At 53.0% G+C, this 10,043-nt stretch overlaps 1 protein-coding gene across 1 annotated transcript; it reads left to right on the plus strand.

Annotated features, from left to right (window-relative positions):
• Window positions 1-6,605: 6,605 nt before the first annotated feature.
• LOC309977395 (cytoplasmic tRNA 2-thiolation protein 1) lies at window positions 6,606-9,444 on the plus strand (the record flags this gene model as incomplete). Its single annotated transcript, XM_082863488.1, has 2 exons — window positions 6,606-7,113; window positions 8,547-9,444. 2 exons carry the CDS (start codon window positions 6,606-6,608, stop codon window positions 9,080-9,082), a joined length of 1,044 nt encoding a protein of 347 aa, XP_082719614.1. The 3' UTR covers window positions 9,083-9,444.
• Window positions 9,445-10,043: the final 599 nt, after the last annotated feature.

Genomic DNA, 10,043 nt, shown 5'->3' on the forward strand with positions numbered 1-10,043 from the left:
CAATAACAAAAACTTGTTAATGTTGGAAAATTTCAGGTATCAACTTAAAATGAGTTAGGTGGTGGTACAAAAGCTTTTCAAAATGGTTTTGGGGTCTCCCAAGCAAAAGTGTTTTAAGATGACTATGATATATGCCACACACACACACTCATTCAGACTTCTTACATCTTAGCTAGTTTCAAGACTTATGAAAAAGTGTTTTAGCCATTTTCTAAATCGTAAAACAGAGGCTAACGGGAAAATTCATTTACTGCATCATAAGTACACATATTAAGCTTCTTGGTTAAGGTCCCTTGTCTTGGGGAGTAGAGCAGAGTGACTTTGCTATTTGCTAAGACTTACTTGTAGTCCAGAACAGGGCTATCCAACACAATAACAGGTCACAGATGTAATTTAAAATTTCCTACTAGCGACATTTGTCGAGTAAAAATAAACAAGTACAATTACTTTTTAATATTACACTTAACCCACTGTATCAAAAATATTACCATTTCAACATGCAATCCAGATAAAATATTTTAGTGAGGTATTCCACATTTTTTTTTTTTCACATAAAGTCTTCTCATCTGGTAAGTATTTACATTTTCAGCACAGCTCGATTCAGACTATTCACAGTTCAAATACTCATTAGCCACATGTGGCCAATGGGTACCATTCTGAACAGCCACCCCTCAGACGTCTGTACATAGTTCTTGTGCGCCTGGCAAAAACCTGTATGCTCACATCGTTCGGTCCCATTTCTGTCCATGAGTTCAAGCTTGTTAGTGGTCTTGTTCAAATTTTCCACAGCTTTATTGTTTGTCGTCTACTTGATTAATTGCCGAGAGAGAGGTAATAAAATGTCACAGTGCTTCTGGAATGTGTCAATTTCTTCCTGCAGTCCTGTTAACTTTAGTTTTATTTCTTCTGGGACTATGCTGTTATGTGCATCCCAGTTTAGAACTGTTTCATCATCCTAGTTGTTCCTTTTTCCTCTGTGATGACATTTTATTACTGATAGTGCTTTCTGACTCAAAATCTCTTTTGGTTGGTGGTTAATGTGGCTAAAAGATTTCTCTGAGTTCTTTGTCTGGTGTATCTTTTCCATCCTTTTACTTTCACTTTCTGAGTCTATTCATTACATGTGGACCTTGTGTATATAGCATATAACATCTTTTTTTCTTCTTAATTCTCTTGGTGCTAGAGAAAATTCTGCTTGTTCCTATTTTTTTCTACAGCAAAACTTATTTAAAAACATATTTCTTAACGATTTCCCTCAACCTAAACCAACGTAAGGTAAGCTTTTAGGTTTTATTGACTATACATTCCACAGTGGGAGTCCTGACATGAATCAAACACTTCCCTGGTGCTGGTCCGTTTCATCCGCAAAGCCACCCTTTGATTTCACAGAAAAGGATACTGAGGCTCAAAGTCACTCAGGTGTGAGAAAAGAGCATGAATCTGAGTCCGGGCTCATGTATGTGACTCCCAGGGGTCCCCGCTTAACTGAGGGTGCATCTTAGGGGGACAAGGGCGGTAGAGTTCATGGAAGGCTTCCCCAAAGAGGTAATATCTGGTTAGGTCCTGAAGGATGAGTAGGCATTCAAGCCCCATTCAAAGTGGGCGAAGGGTATTCTGGGCAGAGAGATGGAGGCAACAGAGAGCTTGGTGTATTTAAGTAGTGACGGTAATGGTAGCTAATATCTGCGGAGTGCTTACTGTGGCCCAAACACTGTTCTAAGCACTCAACGTGTACCTCTTCCCAACCTCAGCACTACTGACATTCTGGGCAGGTTAGCTCTCTGCTGGGGAGGCTGTCCTGTGTGTTAGAGATCTACTAACATTGCTGGCCTCTACCTACCAGATGCCAGTCCCCCTCAACCCAGTTGTGACAACTGAAACTGCCTGCCAAATGTCCCCTGGGGGACAAAAATCATCCAGGTTGAGAACCACTGCTCTACTCCTGGACTGCACTATTTCATCTCTATCTTACAGGTGAGGAAACGTAACTTGTCCACATTTACACAACTAGATTGGTCATCCGAGGATCTGAACCTCCATCCTTAACCACCACATCCGACAGCAGCAGTCTCCTGCCTGAGCTGAGTGTTCACTGGGGCGCAGATAACAGGAGAATACAAGAAAGGAGAGATAGGCTAGGAGCAGCTCAGGAAGGGCCTTGAATACCTGGCCTGCTCTGTTCCAGGCTTTCTGCCCAGTGATGCTAGGGACCCAGATGCAAATCCAACCAGACCCTTCTCAAAAAGCACCCAACCCGGGACTTCCCTGGTGGCGCAGTGGTTAAGAATCCGCCTGCCAACGCAGGGGAAACGTGTTTGAGTCCTGGTCCGGGAAGATCCCACACGCCGCGGAGCAACTAAGCCCGTGCGCCACAACTACTGAGCCTGCGCTCTAGAGACCGCGAGCCACAACTACTGAAGCCCACGCGCCTAGAGCCTGTGCTCCGCAGCAAGAGAAGCCACTGCAATGAGAAGCCCACGCACCGCAACCAAGAGTAGCCCCTGCTCATTGCAACTAGAGAAAGCCCGCGCGCGGCAACGAAAACCCAACGTGGCCAAAAGTAAATTAATAAATTTTAAAAAAAAAGAAAGAAAAAGCACCCAACCCAAAGAGATGCTGAAACAGAGGCAGCCACAACCCAAGGTGACAGGGCCTCTGACAAAGTAAGGGACCAGGGGCGTGGGAGCCCAGAGGTGGCTTGTTAACCCAAGGCAGGGGAGAAGGGATCCTGTGGACTTCCTGGAGGAAGTACATCCAAGTGGCTACCTGGAGGAGAAACAGGAATCAGTGGGCGGGGGAGGAGGAGTGAGGGTTGGAAGGTCTTCAGGAGGGGGAGGGAGCACGTGCAAACACCTGGCAGAAAAAGTTATTTCTCCAGCAAAGGTGGGGACCTGCCAGAGGTGCAGGGGTGAGAGATGAGGCTGCAAAGTCATCAGGGGCCAGGTCACAAACACCAGGCTGAGGGACTCAATCTTCACCCTCTAATTGACAAGCAGTTGCAGACAGTCATCCACCCTCTCCAGAAGCCCTCGACACCAACTCAGTCTCTCCCCTCAGAAACTAAGTTAACATGTTACAACTGCTGCCCCAGGGGAGTGACATAAGGAACCAGAACACCGCCCTCCACTCTTTTCACAGCTCTTGCTAAACACCAAGCCCTGTCTTGAATGCTTTACATAAATGAAATCATCTAATTCCTCCAACAGCTGCTCTTATTATCCCCTGAACAGAGGAAGCCCAGAAAGGTTAAGACACCTACTCAAGGTCACACAACTAAGCAAGTGGCACACGGAGTGACGCAGGCAGGCTGGCTTTCACATCCTCTTTTTTTTCACTGAAGCCCAGTTTAAGACGAACCTTTTTTTTTTTTTTTTTTAAACTAACTTCTCACTCAATATGTGAGTGGTGTGGAGATCCGCTTAAATACTTAAATAAAGAAACTTTCATAGCGAGGGACTAAAACCAACACGGCAACACCTGAATGTATACTAATTTGGGGATAGAAAACCAGGCACAGCAGAATGCCACTTAAGCCAGGGCCCCTCAGCCTCGGCACGACTGCTATTCGGGGCCCGGGTGATTCTTCGCTGTGGGAGGCCATCCTGTGCAGAGTATGCTTACCAGCATCCCTGGCCTCTGCCTGCCTGATACCAGTCACACCCTTCCCCTTGCACCCCCGTCGTCACAATCAAAAATGTCTCCAGACATTGCCAAATGTTCTCTTGGGGATAAACTCACACCCAACTGAGAACTGCCTTAGCTTATCTGTAGGTTGCCTGAGATTTTGAAATTCCCAACTCACGGCTTGCTTTAAAAGAAAACTTAGGCCTAGCCCCCCCAGAAGAGGTAGCCAAGCCTGGTTATGAGACTTTAATGGACGAAAATCATAAAAGTTTATGGCTTGGTCAATAAACACTTTGCTGTTAACTCATTTATTTTCACACACACTCTGTGAGGCAGGTACGATGATTATCACCCCCATTTACAGACGAGGAACTTGAGATGGTGCAAGGGAAGTGCAGAGCACCGGTGTCTGGCACGTGCTAACTCCTTATTAAGTGGCCCCCAGCCCCCATGCCCTGGTTAGCAGCACCTGTGATCTCTGGGCTCCTGCAGCCCCTGACATCTGGAACCTCCACATCAAACTGTGCCATCCTTATCTCCCCAACCAGGCCTGGGACGCCTGTGTCCCAGAGAATAGGACCTGGCACACAGAAAGCCTCAGGAAATGATTAACAAATGAGTGAACCCGATGACCAGGCTTCAACCAATAGGTCCAGACACCCAAATGTCCCCCATCACTACTCTCTCAAGAGCTTCACAGGAGTAGAGACAGAAGGATCTCAGAGGGCTTGGACCTGGGGATCAGGGCTCCGGTAGACTCTTGGGAAGGTGCTCCGTTTTTTGGTTTGGGGGGACTTGTTCCCCGGGGAACTCTCCGTCTTACGGGTCTCACCTGCCCTCCATCCCGAGCTCTGCCTTCAACTCCACCAGGCAGGAGGCGTGAGCACTGGCTCCTGACCCAGGTGCGCGCATGTCTGCTCACCGCATTTATGCCCCGAACCCGCGTAGAGAACCGCAAACCACTACTTTTCGGCTCCGCGCAAGCATAACGCCCCCAGCCCGCACGACGGCGGTCCTCAGCCGGGGCGCACACCCGCTCTCACGTCAGTGGGGGCGCGCGCAAGAACCCAAACTGTATCCCCGATCCTTGGGGCCGGTCCACCGCCCTCGCTACCTCTCCCTTTCGCACCCCTATCCCCTTCGTACCCCGCCCTGACGCCTCTCCACCCCCACCACAAACTCTACCATGCTCCCACAAGAGCAGAAAATCTAAAAAACATACATCTGTGGAATAAACCACAGCGCGCAGCGCATGTCAGCACCCAAATCACACGCCGCACCAGCTCCTACGCAGGCGCACTGGGAAATCGAACCGCACTGGCATGGAGCACTCTGGGAACCGTAGGCGGGAACGAAAGACACCACCGCGAGGATCGCCGGGAGTTGTAGGCCCAGCTTGTCCGAGAGCCGTAAGCGCTCCAGGCCGAACCGCCGCACGGGCACCTGGGAGTCATTCGCGGGTTGACCCAAAGCTTTCTGGGAGTCGTAGTTATCTTACCTGCTTCCGCGTTTTCTCTGAGCCTGGACCGTCCGGCGAGGGTTCTACTCAGGTGAGTGCCTCCTCCCGCGGCGGGTCGATCTCGGCCCTTGGTCGTGCTGCCGTGGAAGAGTTGATGGTCTCCATATTTCTCTCCCACGCATTCGGTAGGCATCCCTCGGGAGATGGCACTCCCCTCCGTGATCCCCCCAAAGCCGGTCTACCGCCGGCCCTCCACGCGGGAGTGCCCTAAGCCTCTGGTGTCCCTGCTGCCCCGCTTTGGACTCTGCCGGCCGGGTCTGACTCCTTGTTCCCACCGCCCAAGCTGGGTGCGGTACGAGCGCACCCTCTTCTGTCCCGATTACAACCTTAGAGTGGTCAGGGCTGGCCTTCGGTGAGGGTCAGACGGCCGTGGAAGCCCAGAGGAGGCGCCAGACCCAGCCCAGAGTTCTGGAAAGACTTGCAGAGCAAAGGACCTCAAATCTTGCCATGCCCAGAAGAAATTCCAGATTCTTGGCCATAAACTTACTCCTCTTACAATATTTCCCCAGTCTTCCCTAACCCCCACCACCTCTTTACTAAATGGTCCCACTACCCTTACAAGTGCTCAAGTCAAAACAAAAGTTGGAGTTGTCATGAGTCCTCTGTTTCATCCACTGCCGTCCCCCAAGACTTGGCAGAGTCCCATCTACTCTGTCTCCGGAAGCGATCCAGAATCTGACCACTTCTCTCCAATTCCACTGTCTCCACTCTGCTCCGAGCTACCACTGTTGCTTACCTGGATCACTGCAGGAGCCTCCTCAGTGGTCTGCCCATGTCTGTCCTCGCCACTCTCCACCCCTCTATTCACACGCAGCCCAAGGGATCCTGTTAAAATAGAAATTAGATCCTGTGACTATACAGCTTAAAACCATCCAACGGTTCCTGTTTCACTCAGAATAAAGTCCAAGCTCCTCACCCTGCCAATCTCCAAGCCCCCGACCCTCTCCAGTCTTGAACCACCAACACACCTTCCACCCAAAAGAACACAGACAGGACCTGCCCTTTCAGGTCCTTTGCATTTGGTATTAACTCTATCCGGAAAATTCTTACCACCTTGATCTAATGCCTAACTCCTTCTCTTCCTTCTGGTCTCAGCTCAGAGAGTAACCTATTTATATCTGAAAACTATTTTGGGTCGGCTCCTCCACTAGAACTTAGTGCCTGCAACCCTTCCTGTTTTACTCCCTGCTGTGTCCCCAGTGCCTAACCAATGTTGGGCACTTTGGAGGCACTGAGTGGATATTTGTTGAACAAATGAATGAAAGCTTAAACTGAGACTTGAAGGTGCCAGGCCTGCACAGCGCTGGGGGAAGACTGTTCCAGACAATGGGCTTACTCTGGGCACTATTTAGGCAGCCTGCCGGGAGGCAACGACCCCTTAATCCGGAATCCACGTGTAACCCGCCTCCCCTCTCCACCCATCCAGGAGAAGCCAACCCTCCCGCCTCGCCAGGACCCCGCGATGCCCGCCCCGCAGTGCGCCTCCTGCCACAAGGCGCGAGCCGCCCTCCGCCGTCCGCGCTCGGGCCAGGCGCTGTGCACCACCTGCTTCTGCGCCGCCTTCGAGGCCGAGGTGCTGCACACGGTGGTCGCGGGCCGCCTGCTGCCGCCCGGCGCCGTGGTGGCCGTGGGCGCCTCGGGCGGCAAGGACTCCACTGTGCTGGCGCACGTGCTGCGCGAGCTGGCCCCGCGCCTGGGCATCTCGCTGCACCTCGTGGCCGTGGACGAGGGCATCGGCGGCTACCGGGACGCGGCGCTGGCGGCCGTGCGGCGGCAAGCAGCACGCTGGGAGCTCCCGCTCACCGTCGTGGCCTACGCAGAGCTCTTCGGGGGCTGGACGATGGACGCCGTGGCCCGCAGCACGGCCGGCTCCGGCCGCAGCCGCTCCTGTTGCACCTTCTGCGGGGTGCTGCGACGCCGGGCGCTAGAGGAAGGGGCGCGCCGCGTGGGAGCCACGCACGTCGTGACGGGTGAGCGCAGGCGCGGCACAGAGGGGCGCGGTGGGAGGAACGGGCGCATGCGCGGGCGAGGGGCGGACACTGTAAGTCCACTGAGGCGCATGCCCCAGAGGTCGTAAAGGAGACTGCGTATATCCTAATTGGAGACGCTAAAAAAGGAGGAGGGCTGTGCATGCACACTGAAGGTTCATAGTATGTGCGTGTCCTTAGGTTGGGCATGGTAAGCTTTTGAGTCACTGCCATCATCTTTGTACACACACGCTGGCAAATAGAGGGGTGGTAGGGTACTCTCTAGGGGCTAGGGCTGTGGTTCTCTGCACTTATTTTTTTATGACATTGTGTCCCTTGTCACAAAAGGAGGGGTATGAAGGGGCATCTCCCATCAGAAGCATCTAGTCTGAACGCAACTGTGTCCTTTTCTCTATTCGCTTCTCCTCTTTGATAACACTTTCTCTGTACCAATCATTACTTAAACAAATAATTGTTGACCATTTATTGTGTGCCAGATGCAAGCTATATAGCCTAGAACAAACTACCTAACCTTGGCTTCCTCTTTTATATAATGGGGATATTAATACTATCTAGGACCTAGAGTTACTGGGAATTAGATGAATTATGGGAATTATGTATGAAGCACTTAGACAAGACACTGAGAAACGGTAAACATATAAATGTTTGCCGTTATGATGATGCACAAGACAGTCTCTGCTCCTGTCCGTTTCTCACATATGTAATTATAACCTGATTATAATTATTTCCTGTGCCACTAAGGAAAGTGACACAGGAGGACCTAGTGAAGGGAGAAACATGGGGATTAAGGAAGTGTTTCCTGAGTGAGCGGAGACCTGAAGCCGAGTGGGTAACTAGGTGAAGGACAAAACGGGGGTGGGAGAGGTTCTGAGAAGAGGAAACAGCTTATGCAAAGGCCCTGAGGAGGGAAAGTATGGCCGACTTGAGAAGCCCTAAGGCCGGTGTTTTACCATAGACTCAAGTATAAGATGACAAGTTGCAGAATAAGCAGAGATTCAGCTTCAAATTTATGGTGACTGTTGTGTAACTATGCACTGACTTTCTCCCTGGTCCTTCTAAATACCATAATCTGCATTCCCAGAGGCACTTGTGTCAACAGCCCACTTGAGCATCTCCATCAAATGCCATTTTGATGTCTGTGCGTCTGAAGTACACTTCACTAGACGGAAATTGTATCTGTAGCGTAAAGCTGTTACTACCTGAAAGGACACCGAGCACAGAGCCTGGTTTGCAATAAGAGGGGGGCAAATGAGGGCATCCCAAGTTGCTCCACGGAAGTCTGGTGTGTTCCCCTCTCCTTTCTCGCGGGGTTCACCCGCAGTCTCCCCCTGGCCGCCCACGGTACCGCGGGGTCTCCTCCCGCGGAGCCGCCGGCCCCCGCGCCCCCTCCTCACCGGCTCGCGTCTCTCCCCCAGGACACAACGCCGACGACATGGCGGAGACGGTGCTCATGAACTTCCTGCGGGGCGACGCGGGCCGGCTGGCGCGCGGCGGGGGCCTGGGCTCTCCGGGCGAGGGGGGCGCCCTGCCGCGCTGCCGCCCGCTGCAGCTGGCCTCGCAGAAGGAGGTGGTGCTGTACGCGCACTTCCGCCGCCTGGACTACTTCTCCGAGGAGTGCGTGTACGCGCCCGAGGCCTTCCGCGGCCACGCGCGCGACCTGCTCAAGCTGCTGGAGGCGGCGCGGCCGTCGGCGGTGCTGGACCTCGTGCACTCGGCCGAGCGCCTGGCGCTGGCCCCGGCCGCGCGGCCCCCGCCCCCCGGCGCCTGCTCCCGCTGCGGGGCGCTGGCCAGCCGCGCGCTCTGCCAGGCCTGCGCCCTCCTGGAAGGCCTGAACCGCGGCCGGCCCCGCCTGGCCATCGGCAAGGGCCGCCGGGGGCTGGACGAGGAGGGGTCGCCGCGGGAGCCGCAGCCGTCCGGACCCCCGACTTCGGAGCCCATCCCCGGCTTCTAGAGACTCCAGTTCTCCGCTGGGATCCGACGATGTGGGAGTGCGGGGCCGCCTGTAAATGACACTGTGAAGGAACCCGAGTTACCTTAGCCCGGGCTTCGGTGTGAGGTTGGGAAGGGGTCGGAACCCCTTACCTGTGGTCCTGCAGAAGCTGGGGCTCTGGGCTCCTGGGGCTGCGGAGGACTCCTGGGTGTCTGGGGGACCCCTGGGCCTCAGAGAGGAGAGAACTGTACAACTTTGCATTCCTGAGCGAGTGGGAATTAGGGGGCCTCTTGCCTGTACCTCTGTGGGGCTCTGGGCGTGCTCAGATAGTCCTAACCCTTCTTGAGCGCCTACTGTGTGCCTCATGTTTCATGTTTGCCTGCAGTGGGATAAGCAAAACCATGTAACGTGATGGGCACGTCAGTTACAGCAATCGTGATGCTTCTGTGTGAGCGCTGTGTACAGGGCAGGCCGTCTCATTTCATCCCCAGCACGATCTCATTGGCTGTAGCCTTGTTACCGAGGCCAAGCTCGCTCTGCTCCCCGCACCACAGGCCAATAAATCGGAGAGGAAGTGTTGAGGCAAGGAATACGACTTTATTCGGGGTTTGGTTGCCAGTTTGTTTTACAGCACAGAGAGGGCGAGAACATGAGGAAGTAAAGTAAAAAGGCCATACGTTTTGCAAATAACCCCTGGAATGGCCAGCCTCGGGGAGGGGATGTGTTAATTTCTTCTTTCTTGCAGCCATTCACAGGTGGACAGGGTCCGGATGTTTCCCTGAACAAAGGCACTTTGGTTTAACATTCAGGCAGAGGGGCAGGGTTCCCCGAGGCAGGCCATTATGTATAGATAGTATCCTTTCAGTGAACAAAAGGGGCGGAAAGCAAAGGTTAAAGTAAAAGAAACAGATCCCACACGTAGTCAGGATTGACTCTTCCCTGTTACAGCCTGAGGCCAACTAGCCTGAGGTCACCTCGCTGG

This window comes from Leucopleurus acutus (assembly GCF_964270905.1).
Source record: "Leucopleurus acutus genome assembly, chromosome: 20".
In the NCBI taxonomy this organism is placed as follows: domain Eukaryota; kingdom Metazoa; phylum Chordata; class Mammalia; order Artiodactyla; family Delphinidae; genus Leucopleurus; species Leucopleurus acutus.